We start from the raw sequence: 17,088 nt of genomic DNA, 5'->3' as shown, positions 1-17,088 counted from the left end.
GAGAACTCTGAAACCTTCCAGTGCAGTTCGTTAATCATGCCTGCGCGTAACAGTTCCATCAGCTGATGAAGTTCTGGAATTCCCTCCCTGATTCAAACGTCATGCTTCAAAATCTCGGCCACTCTATGGAGGGACCGCAACTGGTTAGTGCAGCCTCCAGGCGGATGCTGTGTCTGAAATCCTTTAGGACGTGAAGCAGGTCATGCATGCATTCAGCAAGACCGCGACAGCACTCAGGCAGGGGCTGAGAAGTGGCCAGTAGTGCTTGTAACATCCAAGTATCAAGCAGAGACTATTACCAAGACAGCACCTAACCATCTGTCCTTGACATCCTGGGGTCAACGTTGACAGAAACTCCAGTAGACAAGGTGGATACGGCCCAGTCCGTCACAGGTAATGCCCCTGAAACCCCCCCCCCCCCACCATTAAGCACATCTACATGAAGCACAGTAGCGGGAAAGTAGCATCCATCATCTAGGACTGTACTACCCAGGACATGCTCTCTCCTTGTTGCTGTCATCAGGAAGGAGGTACAGGAGCCTCAGGACTCACCAGGTTCAGGATCTGTTATTACCCCTCAGCCAACAGGCTTCTGAAGCTGAGGGGGGTAACACTCACCCTGTTCTGATCCCACAACCAATGGACTCACTTTCAAGGACTCTCCTCTCATGTTCTCGACATTTACTGCTGATTTATTTATTATATTTTTTCTCTTGTGTTTGCACAGTTTGCTGTCTTTTGCACGTTGGCTGGTTGTCTGCCTTGCTGGTGCAGTCTTTCATTGATTCTATTGTGCTTCTTGGATTTACTAAGCATGCCCACAAGCAAATGAGTCCCAGGGTTGTTTATGGTGACATATAAGTACTTTGATAATAAATTTACATTGCATTTACCTTGAACATAAACACAGGTCAAAGGCTGGGTGTCTGATGTCAATGACTCACTTCAAAGTTCAAATTAAAATTTATTATCAGAGTAGGTGCATGTCACCACATACGACACCAAGATCCTTTTTCCTGTGGGCGTACTTAGCAAATCTATAGATCAGTAACTGTGAAGAGGATCACTGAACTACAAACCGTGCAAATGCAAATATAAATAAATACCAACAAATAATGAGCGTGAAATAACAAGTTAAAGAATCTTTAAAGTGATACCATCAGATGTGGGAACACCATAAATGGAATGAGTATAGTTATCCCCTTTTATCTGATTGGTGGAGAGACACTGCCCTGACTGACAATGTCTCTCCACCAATCAGAACCTACGTCTGATACTATCGCTTGCCCGGATGAGGGAGGCCCCAATGATGCCAAAGAAATGCAAAACCATTCAAGGTAAACGAATTCGATTGACTGACACCTCATCAATCAGTTTATAGACTGTCTCCGTCCACCACCGTGGAGTAATGTGAGCCATGTATAAATGCAGTACAATTATAGTACACCCAGGTTCATCTGACAGCACCTCCCAAACCAACAATCTCTATCACCAGACAGGACTGGCAGCAGCAAGCACAGCACGAAACCACCCTGTCTTGATCGTTATCACCATCCTTTCAGCATCACTGGGTCAAGAGTTTGGAATGTGCCGCGGTTTAAGATGGCGACTCGATGCCAGCTTCTCACTGGCGCTAAACGCTCGGCAGTGTGTCTGCAGAAGCTTTAGAGTTCCTGAGCACAAAGCGATTCTCTCATTGTCAGGAGCTCAGCAAGATGCCTTGGTGTTGTGCAGACAGCTCACAAAGCTACTAGATACATTAGTGGATATACTAGATATACTAATATACTTCTGAACTGCGATCGCTGCAGCCTGTAATTTCCCTTTTAAGGACGTACTTTTGAAGTGACTAAATGATCTGGTGCTTTTGCGATCTCTTGGGAGTTTCGACAAACTAGACTCTCCAGCATGCAGGTATGGCTGAGGCGACCCTTGGATGGTGTGGATGCTGCGTCAAGGCCTGCTAATGGAAGATAATCCCATAGTTGGTTCTATTTCTCCATGCCAATTAAAGTGTCGAGCTAGATTAAAATCGTTGAGGACGACAGCGGAAACCAAACAGGCATTCAGTGATGTCTGCCTGCATTTGAGTAGTCTCCCTCTCTTCTTGCTACCACTGTCAGGTGGGAGATGTTGCCCTACAGCCATGGGACTCCTAGTCAAGTTTCACTCGCCTTGTGCTGAACTGACTCCGCAGTTGTGGTTCAGTTTCGGGGGCTCTTGCAGTTCACGTTCCATCTGTTTTTGCTGACTTTATTTTTACTATTTGCACAATTAGTCCTCCTTTGCAGATTGGATGCAAGGTGGTCTTGTTGTGGGTGTATTTTTTTTGTGAATTCTATTGTGCTTCTTTGTTTGAGAGTCTGCAAGAAGATGCATCTCACAGTTGTATTTGACATAAATACTTTGATAATAACTTTGCGTTTGACTCCTGGGGTCTGGACTTGGGAAACCTATCCAGGGTTATGCTGTTGAGTGGACTGCTTTGGCTCAGTCCTAAAGCACGCAGCGACTGAGCTGCTCTCAGCTTGTTCAGCAGGGATAGAAATGTCACACACACACACCAACCCACAGAGACTGATACACCCGATACGTGGGGCATCACTGACAACCCACAGAGACTGATACACCCGATACGTGGGGCATCACTGACAACCCACAGAGACTGATACACCCGATACGTGGGGCATCACTGACAAGCCACAGAGACTGATACACCCGATACGTGGGGCATCACTGACAAGCCACAGAGACTGATACACATCAATGTAAACACAGTATGTCACAATGTATCAAATGTAATACTGGCTCTCATTGTTACCCACTACAACCACGACAGGTCATCAATGGGTGAATGTGTACATCATCCATTTCCAGTCAGGAGGAGCTGCTCATGTGGATCTCACTCCCAGCTCCGACTTCAGAAACCCCACTCCACATCCTGAACCTCAGGCGCCATGACACTTATCCCAGCCATCAAGACCAGACCTCTATCCTGGACACATGCCCCTGGAACTTTCACTCCTCACCTCTGACTCTGACCCAGAACCCTCACTGACCCCAGACACCAGAACCCACTCTCTGGCTCCAAGATCCTCCCTCTGACCTGACCTGACCCTCACTCTGACCTCCCAAACCCAGAAACGTCCCTCTGGCCCTAGAACCTTTACTGACCCCAACCCTAGAACCTTTCCTTTAACCCCTGATCTCCAAAGTTCACCACCCCAACTCCAGCCAGTTGGCCTTGGCCCCCACCCCTACTTTAACTCTTGACCTCAGGCACCAACACTGCAGTGGCTTCACTGTGGCTCCTGGCACACCCTCACCCCAAGCCCGACCACCTACCTCCATCTAGGAGGATGTGCAGTTCCACAGAAGCCTCCTTCCTCCTTCAGCTACCCTCCTTAAACCCCACAACCACAGCTCTTACCCCCACCCCATCCCCATCTACCCCACACCGTCCAACCTTTCCCAATGATGCTCCCAAGCTCGTTCCGTCCCACCATTGTCATTCCCCTCACCCCGGCCCAGCCCCACAGCCCACTCCTCCATCATTCTCCCAGACACTCCATACACAGGCCATTCCAAATTCATTTCACCCCTCAAGCCATCTGGAACCCGGGCACACCCTGCCCTGTCTAGTCACTCTCGACCAACAACCCAAACTCCAGCCCTTTGTCAACCTCACACCCTGTCCTTCTCCAGTTCCTCCACTCAACCGGCCATCAGCCTCCTCAGGTCCAGCCCTTCCAGATGCTCCTGCCCGCCCGCCAATCCTCTCCCCCAAGGTTCTCCTACCTTGTTCGAGGCCATTTCGCTGACAGACCGGTAGGTCTGGATGGTTTCCAGCTGGTCCAGGCACCAGTCCAGTTCCTCCAGCGTTTCCTTTGCCAGCTGCTGGTATGTTTCATCTGAAGGCAAAGATTCACAGTCGGTTGTTGAAGTGAAGCAGCCACGGTTGAGCGTTTCTGAGCAGCCCGTCCCTTTGCCACACCGCCATTCAGATCCTATCATGTGCATGGCCCATCACTCCCAGTCCCTCACAAACACACCCACAACTCAATAATACAAATTAGAAACATGAGGTGGCCACTCCGCCCTTCCAATCTGCTCCATCATTCAATCTCATTATTGATCCAACCACAACCTCATCACATTCTCTCTTGTCCTCACTGCCTATCAATAATCTATCTAGCCCAGTCTTAAAAACATTTGAAGGATTGCTCTTCCAACCTCCCCTTAAGACAGTACGCAAATGCCTTCTTACAAAAAAAACCTCATAATCATAGGACAGTGACTCCATATTTTTAAATAGCAAACCAAAGTTCTAGACTCATATATTGTGTTGTTCTGGTCAATATAGGAAGGATGTAGAAGCTTTAGAGAGGGTGCAGAGGAGATTTGCTGCCTGGATTAGAGAGCATGTCTTATGAGGAAGAGTAGAGTGAGCTGGGGCTTTTCTCTTTGGAGTGATGGAGGATGAGAGGTGACCTGATGGAGGTGTAAAAGGTGATAAGGAGACATAAATCCACCCACAGCTCCAATTTGCTGACGATATTACATTGATTGGCCTTATCTCAAATAATAATGAGGTAGCCTACAGAAAAGAAGTCATCATCCTGACACAGTGGTGTCAAGAAAACAACCTCTCCCTCAATGTCGCAAAAACAAAGGAGCTGGTTGTGGATTACAGGAAGAATGGAGACAGGCTCACCACTATTCCTCGGCATACACATCACCAAGGATCTCACGAGGTCTGTACATATCGGCTGTGTGGTGGAAAAAAACACAACAGCGCCTCTTTCACCTCAGACAGTTGAAGAATTTCAGCTCGAGTCCCCAAATCCTAAGTACTTTCTTAGGGGCACAATTGAGAGCATCCTGGCTGGCTGCATCACTGCCTGGTATGGGGACTGTACTTCCCTCAATCAAAGGACTCTGCAGAGAGTGGTGTGGACAGCCCAACGTATCTGTGAACTTCCCACTATTCAGGACATTTACAGAGACAGGTGCATAAAAAGGGCCCAAAGGATCTTTGGGGATGCAAGTCACCCCAACCACAAACTGTTCCAGCTGCTACCACCTGGGAAACAGTACTACAGCCTTAAAGCCAGGACCAACAGCTTCTTCCACCAGGCCATCAGACTGATTAATTCACGCTGATACAATTGTAATTCTATGCTATATTGACTGTTGTACATAGTATTTATTACAAATTACTATAAGTTGCACATTGTACACTCAGATGGAGACGTAATGTAAAGATTTTTACTCCTCATGTATGTGAAGGATGTAAAAAATAAAGTCTATTGAATTCAAATCAAGTGGATAGCCAGAGACTTTTTTCTAGGGTGTAAATGGCTAATACAAGGGAGCGTAATTTTAGGATGATTGGAGTAATGTATGGGGGGGGGGGGGTGTCAGAGGTAAGTGCTTTCACAGAGTGAGTAGTGGGTGTGCGGAACACACTGCCAGGGGTGGTGGTAGAGGCAGATATATTAGGGCTTTTGAAGAAGCTCTTAGATGGGCAGATGGATGATAGAAAAAATGAGGGCGATGTAGGAGGGATGGATCTTAGAGTAGGTTAAAAGATCGGCACAGTATTGAGGCCTGAAGGGTCTGCGCTGGGCTGTACCACTCTACGTTTTAAATCATCGGACAGCGACTCTTTGTTTTTAAACAGACAATTGAAGTTCTACTCTCCCACAGAATAAACGTATTCTCTGCACATTCGCCTCTCAAGGCTGCTCACATTGCCTGACCCTCTTCTACACTCTAATGGATGTAAGCATAGCTGGTATCGTCATACAGAGCTTTAGCACGCGTTCTCTCTCACAGAGATCCTTACTCAAACTGGCCGCTCCGTGTTGGGAAGTGAATTTGGTCATTGGTTTCCAAGTGTGGAATTGACCAGGGGAGTGGGAGTTGGTGGATCTTTGTCCATCTGTATGACATCCTCAGCTTGACAGGGTTCTACACCCTACAAAGACTGTGTCTGTACTTTTGGAGGGAAGGGGCAATTGGGGAGTTGAGTAGTTGGAAAGTAGACGCTAGGAAATGGGGTGGACAGAGATAGGAGAAGGGTGTGTGAAGGGGATGGTTAAGAAAGGGAGAGGGAAGGGATGAGGGATGGGCAGTCCATGTGGACAGCAGTGTCTCTAGTCCCATTACGCTGAGCAGTGTGCTCCCCAGGGTTGTGTGCACAGCCCACCGCTGTTCACACTGCTGACACCTGACCGGGTCGCAGGATTCATCTCAAATCGTGTCATCAAGCCTGTGATGACACCACAGTGGTCGGCCTCAACAACGATGATGAGTCAGAGCAAAGAGAGGAAGAGGAGCGGCTGGCAGACTGGTGTGAGAACAACAACCAAAGTCTGATTGTGGACTTTGGCAGGGAGGGAATTCGAATAGTTAGGATCAAATACTGTAGTTGAAAAGTATGGCTGCAGAGCAGTAATTAACTCTGGACGGGAGCAACACACTGGAATTAGAGGGGCGCGGAAATATTAAAGGGTTCCTGCCCCGACCTGTTGTTCCATAGACCACAAACCAGTTTACTCCCATTCGCCAGGAGAACGGGTATAGGAATTACTAGGCAGAAGAAGATTCGTTACCTGACAGGGTGCAGAGTGCAGGCTGAGGTGCTATCGGTGATCTCCTGTGAAGGAAAGCAGACGACTGATTAGTGTCACTTGCAGCACACGAAGGCCATGAAACGCACAGGCAGCACACTGACCACACTGACGTGCTTAGGGAACCACGCAGACGAGATACGAACAGGATATATTGTATGTGCTGATTACAGTTGGCAAGCTGATATGAAACATGCAAACAACAGACATGATACACATAGAGAAATCAAAGATGTGGACAACACGAAGATAGAATAAACGTTGACAGGTGTAGACAGAGTAATGTTCAGTGAGTACGCAGGCACAATACACTCTTTCTTGTTGCCGTATGCCCAGTTAGTTTTTTTGCGAATAGAAAGGTGTAAGACATGCCAGCACCGCATGGGGCCACTGTACACAACCATGATTTACACAGGAACATGCATGACATGTACAGGTTGAACACACACAGGCATCATACATCATGACAGAAACAGACATACAGTACAGACATAACTTGTTCAGACATGCATACAATGATGTAATGCTGAGGGTTTACGTGACACTGGTGAGTCCTCACTTGGAGTATTGTGAGCAGTCTTGGGTCCCTTAATCTAAGAAGGAATGTGCTGTCATTGGAGAGGGTTCAAAGGAGGTTTCACAAAAATGATCCCAGGATTGAAAGGTTTGTCACATGAGAAACGTTTGATGGTTCTGTGCCTCTACTCATTGGAATTCAGAAGAATGAGAGGAACTCTCTTTGAAACCTATTGAGTGTTGAAAGGCCTCGAGAGAGTGGATGTGGAGAGGATGGCCAGAGGACACAGCCTTTTATAAATGAGACGAGGAGGAATTTCTTTAGCCAGGGAGTGGTGACTTCGTTGCCACAGGCAGCTGTGGATAAGTCATCAAGAATATGTAAGGCAGAGGTTGATAGATTCTTGATTAGTCAGGACATGGAGGGATATAGGGAGCAGGCAGGAGATTGGGGCTGAGCGGGAAAATGGATCAGCCATGATGAAATGATGGAGCAGGCTCAATGGGCCAAATGGCCTAATTCTGCTCCTATATCTTATGGTCTTATGATTCATGATAATTAAACACAGACATATTGTGTGGGAACACTCATCATGACACAGTGAGCTAATACACACACACACCCTGGCACAGCACAGGCAGAGACAAAACTCACAGAGAGCACACAGAATACAAGGAATCGGACTCAAGCCACAGAAAAGGACACACCAATACAGTAACTAACTCAGAATAAATCACAGACTGTGGCGATTCTACTGCCTTGTCTGATGTTGGATTGACTTTATTATTAGAGTGCTTTTTTCATTGTGAGTCACTCAGACACTGCAGCTTCCCAGCCTGAGAAACCCTCTCCAACTGCTGCCCACTAAGTCGAGAGTCGGCCCTGCAGCTGCTCACTACTGCCCTCTGGAGACAATCACATGTATTTCAGCACAAGCCAAGGCCATCGACACAGAGTGGAAAGCCAGCTCCTGCCTTTAGCAAGTTGTAAGGGATACATATACACACACACACAAATATTTTGCACACTACACACACACACACACGGAGCTATACAGGCATACAGATATTTTCACACACACACACACACACACACACACATATTTTGCACACTACACACACACACGGAGCTATACAGGCATACAGATATTTTCACACACACACACACACACACACACACACATATTTTGCACACTACACACACACACGGAGCTATACAGGCATACAGATATTTTCACACACACACACACACACACACACACACACATATTTTGCACACTACACACACACACGGAGCTATACAGGCATACAGATATTTTCACACACACACATATTTTGCACACTACACACACACAAGGAGCTATACAGGCATACAGATATTTTTACACACACATACGTGCAGAGTTATAGAACATACAGACATTTTCATATACATACAAACACATCTTCCCATACACTCAGTTATACACACACGTACATTTTCGCATACGTAGCTATACACACAGACAAAATTTCACATACAAACACACCTTGTGAGACGGAGTATCTCAGGTCCCTAAAGGGCTGCTGACAACACCTTTAGCCTCCTCCCTCGGTGACTTCAACCTGAATGCAGCAGTGTCCCTTGTTATCAAAACCATGGGTTCATGCAGCCTGCCTGGAAAAAGCCAGGAGAACAGGCACTTTTCTCCAACAGGGAGGCCTACATTGGACCAGCTGGGTTCTTCTGGCAAGGAGAGCGCCAAGATCCTTTGTCAGGAATCCAACTGGATTTTTGGTCATAGAATTTGCTGGGATGCTCTTCTCCGGCAATAGACCTGCCAAGGTTATCTACTTGGGGACCTGGTACCTCCCAGCAGTGAATTAACCAGGAATTCCAGGTAGGATCAGATAGGATCTTTCAAGAAATCAGCTGGGACCCACCTAGCATTCCAAAGTCTTCGCCATCAATGCATTGGAATTCTGCAATAAACAGAGTGAGTGCAAGAGTGCACACCACAGGAATTGGGAGTCACCAACTCTATTTTCTGTCAAGCTGTTCTGAATCACCATCTGAACCAGCCAGGGACTCGAGGAAGTAAAGTGGCACTGGAGGTCAAATGGACGGTTTGAAGAAGATGGAGAATGTGAAAGAGTCCAGAGCAAAGGGGAGGGGGCATAAGCTCAAGATAGCCATAAACATTTCAAATAACAGATTCCGGAGGAAGCTGCTTAACGGAGGCAAAATGGCTTTGTGACGGACTCCTTCCGACGTGCAATCAGCGGTGTGATATTCAGATGCACTGAAGGAGGGGGTGATGTGTGAGAAAGGATCAGGAGAAAGATCACCAAAGCGAGAGGTGCTTGCATGGACCAGCAGGAACTGGGATGGCCGAATGGCCATTCTCTGCATGTTAGGGCCAAGGCAATTCCAGGACGCCTGGGAAAAGATTCGTCTCCACAAATCTGATTAGGGAGGTATTTACCACAATGTAATTGGCACCACACTGGCACAGCAAGTAGAACTTCGACTTGAAGTTTACTCTGACTTTGACCTCACCCCTCCAGGAACCTCGGCTGCTGTCTGCATTACTGTGTCACAACATGGGCAATCCTGTTTCCTCCCACATCCCCAAACTCGTGGACGCTGGAAGCTGAATTCGCAACAGCAAATTGTCCTTGGGGTGTAGGTGAGTGGCAAAATCTGGGGTGTGTCAATGAGATCTCGGGGAGGATAAAGTGGGTTAGAAGGTTAGTGTGTAAATGGGTGGACGATGGTTGGTGCAGACTCAGAATCTGCTCCCGTGCTTCACATCTTTAGGACGGCCCCCGAGCTGGGTGCCCTGATACTCACTTGTTTGGAGGCCCTTGAGTGTTGGCCAGGACAGTGAAATTGTTCCTCACACTGCGCAAACTCGCCAAAATCTGAGAAGAGAGCAATCAATAAATACCGAGCAGTCCAATACAGATCGTACAGTGTGATCAGGATGATCAAGTGATCAGTGTGATCGTACAGTGTACAGATCGTTCCACCCCGCACCCCCCACCCGTGTGATCCCATCAAACACTTGCAGGCAGGGATAGTGTAAACTGGCTTAAAGCCCCCTCAGCATTCTCCTTAAAACACACCTCAGCCTCAATATCTTAATTAGTGGGAAATTTCCCAACTGTGAAACAATACTTTGAGTAAAAGAGGCTTTGAACACCTTAACGTAGAATGGAAAAATAAATACAAAGGAGTCCAGAGAGCAGGCGGTTTAGATATTATTCTGATAAGTTGATCCACAAGGAAGGCAGTAGCAAGGGGTTGGGACCTGTGGAATGAATTTTGAGGCGAGAGGCAGATTTCAGTAGGGAGCTTTTAGCAAGAGTGATCACAATAAAATGATCTTCTGCATCTGTTCCCAGACTTTCACTTCCATTGCACCAGAGATGTCCTCCTCCTTCAAAGAATGGGGTTTATTCCCCTCCACCATTCATGCTGCCCTCACCAGCATCTCCTCCATTTCTTGGACATGTGCCCTCACCTCATCTTCTGCCCCCTTAACAGGGATAGGGCTCCTCTTGTCCTCACCTACCACCCCATGAGCTTCCACATCTAGTGCATCATTCTCCACAACTTCTGACACCTTCAGCAGGACCCTACCAGCAAACACATCTTTACCTCCCCCCCCACCCCATTTACCACAGGGATCGCTCCCTTCATGATCTCCTTGTGTGTTCATCCCTCCCTACTAATCTCTCTCCTAGCACTTATCCCTGCATGCAGAAGTACCACACACCCCCCCGTCCATCTTCTCCTTCACCTCCATTCAGGTCCCTAAACAGTCCTTTCAGGTGAGACAGCATTTCACCAACTAATCTGTCGGGGTCATCTACTGTACCTCATGGAGCCTCCTCTACACTGACGAGACTCGACGCACTTTCACTCCATCCGCAAAAACCAGGATTTCCCCAGTGGCCAACCATTTTAATTCCAATCCCCATTCCCATTCCAACATCTCAGATCACTGCCTCCTCTACGGCCTTGATGTGGCCACTCTCAGGTTGGAGGAGCAATATCTCATATTCCGTCTGGGCAGCTTCCAACCTGGTGGCATGATCATAGATTTCTCCAACATCTGCTGATTCCACCCGCCCCCCCCCCCACCTTCTTCAATTCCTCACTCTGGTGACCTTCTTATCTCTTGGCTTTTCATAACCTCCCTCTCCACTCCTATCGATTCCTTCTTCTCCAGCCCTTTACCTTTTCCACATCACCTCCCAGCTTCTTACTTTACCCCTCCCCCACCCACTGTCTTCACCTATCACCTTCTACCTCCTCCTGCCCCACCACCTTATTCTAGATTCTTCCCCCTTCCTTTCCAGTCCTGATAAAAGGCCTCCAGCATTCTGTGTGTGTTGCTCCGGATTCCCAGCATCTGCAGAACCCCTTGCGCGTACAATAAAATGAGCTGAGAAAAGGAGGAAACAAAAGAGGAGAGAATGAATTGGTGGTAGGATGAATTGAAGAGGAATGTGTTTCTGGTGGGGGGAGGGAGGCAAAGACTAGCATGAGGAATGGAAAGCCTAAAAATAGGAGAGGGGTTCAATACGGGCGAAACCACTGGAAATGGAGGGAAACCAAAAGGATCAAATGATAAATTTGAACGAAATTCTGCAAAAAAGTAGCGGATATGGTCCAGCCCACCATAGGTAAAGCCCTCCCAACCAGTGAGCACATCTACATGAAACACTGTCACAGGAAAGCAGTATCCGCCATCAGGGACTCTCACCACCCAGGCCATGCTCTCTTCTCACTGCTGCCATCAGGAAGAAGATACAGGAGCCTCAGGGCTTACACTACCAGGTTCAGGAACAGTTATTACCCCTCAACCATCAGGCTCTTGAACCTGAGGGAATAATTTCACTCATCTTCACTTCCTTCATCACCAAACTGTTCCCACAACCTATGAACTCATTTCCAAGGACTCTTCACCTCAAGTTCTTGATATCTATTGGTTATTTATTTATATTATTCTTTCTTCTTTTTGCATTCGCATAGTTTCTTGTCTTCTGCACTGTTTGAATGCCCTACTTGGGCGGTCCGTCATTGATTCTGTTATAGTTACTGTTCTATAGACTTGAGTATGCCCACAAGAAAATGAATCACAGGGTTGCATATGGTGACATATGTACTTTGATAATATCTACTTTGAACTTTGAATTAAATTTAAAATAAAATGGAAGAGCAGGCGCAACATAAAAAGAATTCAGAAAGTGCAAACAGCTTAACAAGGTTAGAAAAAGGGACAAAGAATCAAAAAAAATTGTAAGATAAAATGGAGCACTAGAAATTGTAAATTAGGGAGTGATGGAGAACAAGGGGCTAATAAGGAAACAAAAGATTTTCCTGTGCAGGAAGAGGGCGCAGCTGAGGCAGTTACTGAAGACTTTGCACTTGCCTTCACTGGTGAAGATATTGGTATTCGCACAGCAGAAGAGGAGGGACAGACGAGAGTCACCCCAGGTTTCTGGGGAAAGGTAGATACTCCGACCACAATCTTCACAACCCACTTGGACATGACAGAGGGCCACAAGATGGTAAAACCATTTAAAAGAAGTTAGAGGGTCACGGACTGTCAGGGTGGCCATGGTAACAGGCCCATCGGCCCATCAGATCCATCCTGACAAATCAACCACCAATTTACATTAAACCTTCACCACCCCCAATTTGTTCTCCCCACATTCCTGTTAACTGTTCCCCACCCCCACCCCTAAGACTCTACGACTCATCTTCATATTGAAATTAATTTACAATAGTCGTTCAGCTTACCATCCTGCACAGCTTGGAGTGTGAAAAGTAAATCAAACACCCAGAGGAAACCCACATGTTCACAGGAAGAACGTGCGAGCTCCACACAGACAGCACCTGAGGTCAGAAATGAACTGGGGCTGCTGGAGAAGTGAAGCTGCGGCTCTACTAGTCGTGATGCTGTGTAGCGGATTAAATCTGTCACCACAGGCCAGTCAGCCTTCCATATCAGTAACGGGGAAATATAAGAAACAATGATCTGAGACTAAGTTTAACTAGCACTTGGGAAAATATAAGTTAGCTAATGCCAGCCAGTCAACTTTTGGGGACTTTCAAAACACCGTTGAGAAATTACTACCCTGTAGGTTTATTGAGAGAGTTGAAGCCCCTGGGATTAAAGGGGATGTGGTGAGCTGGCTATAATACTGAAAGCAGAGGGCTGGCAGCTATTTTTCAGATGCAGGGGAAATCCTCACGGAGTTCCCCAGGGGTCAGATACAACTGCTGCTCTGCAGACAACACAAAAGATAGCAAGCAGTGTGGAGGTCAATGTCAGGACAAACTGAGCTGATACAGAGTGGGTGAAATTTAATACCGAGATGTGTGAAGAGATACAATCAGTGAAGGAAAAACCAATAAACCAATCAATCAGATACAGCGCGGAACAGGTTCTGCTGCCCAGCACCCAGTTTATTCAACACATCACAACTTACTAACTGCTATGTCTTTGGACTGTGGGAGGAAACCAGAGCTCCCGGAGGAAATTCACATGACCACAGGGAGAATGTCCTTATAGAGGGCACTGGAATTAAACTACGAACTCCAACGCCCCTGTAGCATCGAGCTATGCGCTACTCTACCGTGGCGCCCAAATAGGAAGATTTACTTCAAACGTGATGTGTACAGTTACAGGGGTGATGGAACAGTGACCTGGGGAATGGCGTGGAGCTAAAAGGTTAAGTTGAGAATTGTTAAACTAATCGGAGAATTGTTAAACCAAACAAATACGTCACCCAATCCTGATGAAGGACCAGTGAAACTAAGGTTAAAATAAAATGGACAAGTCGGCTGATATTAGGTTAAAAATGTACAGAATTGAAACATAGAGAAAAAAACTTAAGAAGGACACCAGAAGTTCACAACATGAGAGAAAGATTCGTGGGAAGATAGAATGGAAGACTAATTTTCTGTCAACAAGCAGTGTGAAAGGGAGCCAGTGGTGATTAGGGAAGAAATTAAATGTATTTGTGGAGGCAGTGGGCTTGGCTGAAACACTGAATGAGGATGTTGTCTTTGCCTCCTCTTGTGAAGCTGATGTTCCTGTTAAGGCGGGGGGAGGATAGTTGGGATCCAACCCAAGCTTCTGAGGGAAAGTAGGGCAGAGTTACACAAAATTTGGCCACAGAGAAGCGAGGACAAAGATAAAAAAGATTTGGGAGAGATATTACTTAAACACTGGTTGCCCTCAGTGCAGTTTTGTGACTCATTGTGGTCACTCCATTTTGGGAAGGATATCAGAGGCAAGGGGAGCTAATTTACCGTGACGGCCCATTTTGTGAGGTGACACAGTTCCCCAACCTGAGAGTAAAGCTTAAGTGGAGGGTTTACAGAGCAGTTCTGACAGAATCAACACGGAGAGACTGTTCTCAGTGGTAGATACCCAAGAACATAGGCTGAAGATAATAAATAGATGCTGAAGTTCCCCGGGGGAGTGAGGAGTTTTCATTTCACTCACTGAGCTGTTGCAACCAGGAATGGTGGCTGAAGCAGATTCAATAAAGAACAGGAAACCCTTGAGAAAAAAGGGAGAGTTGGGGAGTTTTTCCCAAAGAGCAAACAGGTCCGGCGAAGCTGATGTCCCTGTTACGGCAGAGGAGGAGATAGTTGGGATTCATCCTAACTGGATGGCTCCTTTTGAACTGTAAATTCCCATCTCCCTCACCAGCCAATCTGAGGTCATTGAATGGAGACACAAAAGACTGCACATCTTTGAACTGAAACAACAAAACAATCGCAGGAGGAACTCAGCCAGTTGACAGTTCCTTCCCCCATCCCCGTACACATAACCCTACTTTGGCCAATGAGGTTCCCCCAACGAATTGTTTGAGGCCTGTTGAAGACTCATAGACTCATAGACATGACAGGCTCTTGTTATACTTGTCATTCCAATCCCCAAATCTAGTTGAATAAGAATGACTCACTCTACCAGTGATCCGTATATTCAGCACAGAAATATATCGACCCTCATATCATAAAGAAAAGATCTGATTTCCAACCCTTTCCACAGCAAATTATTGCGGAGTGGGATTTATGAGGGAACTGGAGAGTTGTGGAGAGAGAATGTGGGAAAAGACAGACTAGAACAACGTGTTTAACCTTCAACTCACCTGAGCAAAAGGCGTGACGATAAGGTCCTCGGTATGACTGAAAGGAAGAAAAAACACAGGAATTGACAACATGGAACGACATTGGTAACAGGCCCAGAAACATATCTACCAATATATCTCAAGATGCTGAGATACATCTTAGGTACACTGGGACACATCATCAGTGATGTCACCTGAGGGGTCACCGGGGGCTTCGGGTCTTTCAACATCAGACACTCTCACCCAGGTGACCCAGCCAGGGTTGATCAGGCACTGGCTTGTGTCCCAGCAGTATTGGTCCACATGTCACACCTCTCAAACCTTTGCCATTTGAAGGCTCGCTCAGCAGCTTCTGTGACGGTCCTGATGGCTTTTTTCTTTGCAGTCCCCATAATGCCAAGGAGAGAGTAGGTTCTACACAGTGGGCAGCCAGCAAAACCTCTACACGCCAGCTCTACGGGCTCACATTGTGCCCTCCACCACTGTCTCTGGCACTTGTCTACCAACTCCTGATATCTGGCTTTCTTACATTCAAACGCCTCCTCAATCCGGTATTCCCAAGGAACTCAGTTCTACCGTGACCACCAGAGGCTTCTACGGGTGAATAAGAGGTAATGAGTGAAAAGGTGCTACATTATGGATAGGGCAGAAGTAGAGATGCAAGTAAGAGACAGATAAATGCTTTTCTAAAGCAGCTTGGAAGAATTCACAGACATAGAGGCAAGTTGTCATCTGCTAGGATATTTTGGCTTTGTGCACAGGAAATCATGTCTCAAGAATGTGACGGAGTTTTTTTTTGAGGTGACTGTGAGGAATGATGAGGGGGAGCGGTGGTAAAGGTCACCTACATGGACTTTAGCAAGGCTTTTAACAAGGTTCCTCATGGTTGATTAGTCCAGAAGGTTAGAGCTAACAGGATCCAGGTGAGATACCCAAGTGGATATGAAATTGACTTGGTGGTAGAAGGCAGGTGGTAGTAGAGAGTTACTTTTCAAATTGGAGGCTTGTGACCAATGGCAGGTCATAGGATTAATGCTCACTCCCCTGGCTGTAATATTATAGGTTTGGATAAGAATCAGATGGCATGATTTGCAAATTTGCTTAGCACATAAAAATTGGTAGTACAGTGGACAGTGAAGGCAGCTGTCTAACTGATGCACCATCAATAACTCACGCTGAGACTTAGGAAACGAGATTTCGGCTTTTATTGACTGGAAGAATAAACAACACTACATCCTGGGGAAAATGAGGGAGAGCAGCAGCCCACAGTCGCCTTTATACAGGGGTCTGTGGGAGGAGCCACAGGAGCAGTCAGCAGGGTCTGTGGGAGGAGCCACAGGAGCAGTCAGACAGGTATATCTAGTTCACCACACTAACGCCATGTCAGGATCTAAATCAGAGGTTCCCAACCTGAGGTCCATGGACTCCTTGCCTAATGGTATTGGTCCAGGGCATAAAAAAGAGATTGGAAACCACTAATCTAGATTAACTAAGAAACTGGGTGGAGGAAAGACCAGCAACTTACCTGGTAATTATGTCCCCTTATTCATGACTCTCCCACTAGTGAAAACATTTCAGATGGAACAGCTAGATATATGTGAAGTGTGACTTTTTGGCAAGTTAAACCAGGGCAGGACATACACATTGAGTGGCAGGGCCCTAGGAATGTGGTTGAACAGCGAGACTTGGTGTGACAAGAACATTGCTTCCTGAAAGTGGCAACACAGGAAGGCAGGGTAATGAAGAACACATACAGCATGCCCAACCTCAAAGGCAGTGACAACGAGCACAAGTTTTG

At 46.7% G+C, this 17,088-nt stretch overlaps 1 protein-coding gene across 8 annotated transcripts in view; it reads right to left on the bottom strand.

Moving 5' to 3' along the window:
* The window catches only part of LOC140740224 (3',5'-cyclic-AMP phosphodiesterase 4B-like), a 458,171-nt gene that overhangs the window by 64,402 nt on the left and 376,681 nt on the right, over positions 1-17,088 (bottom strand). For all 8 annotated transcript variants that reach the window (XM_073069300.1, XM_073069298.1, XM_073069301.1 and 5 more), the window contains 4 exons: positions 15,312-15,348; positions 9,985-10,055; positions 6,618-6,661; positions 3,799-3,911 (listed from right to left, as the gene is read on the bottom strand). In XM_073069300.1, coding sequence (XP_072925401.1) covers positions 3,799-3,911; positions 6,618-6,661; positions 9,985-10,055; positions 15,312-15,348 — 265 coding nt within the window. The remainder of the gene's footprint in view (positions 1-3,798; positions 3,912-6,617; positions 6,662-9,984; positions 10,056-15,311; positions 15,349-17,088) is intronic.

The sequence above is a fragment of the Hemitrygon akajei genome, chromosome 16, assembly GCF_048418815.1.
Source record: "Hemitrygon akajei chromosome 16, sHemAka1.3, whole genome shotgun sequence".
Taxonomy (NCBI): Eukaryota; Metazoa; Chordata; class Chondrichthyes; order Myliobatiformes; family Dasyatidae; genus Hemitrygon; species Hemitrygon akajei.
This window is presented reverse-complemented; position numbering and strand designations above follow the sequence as displayed.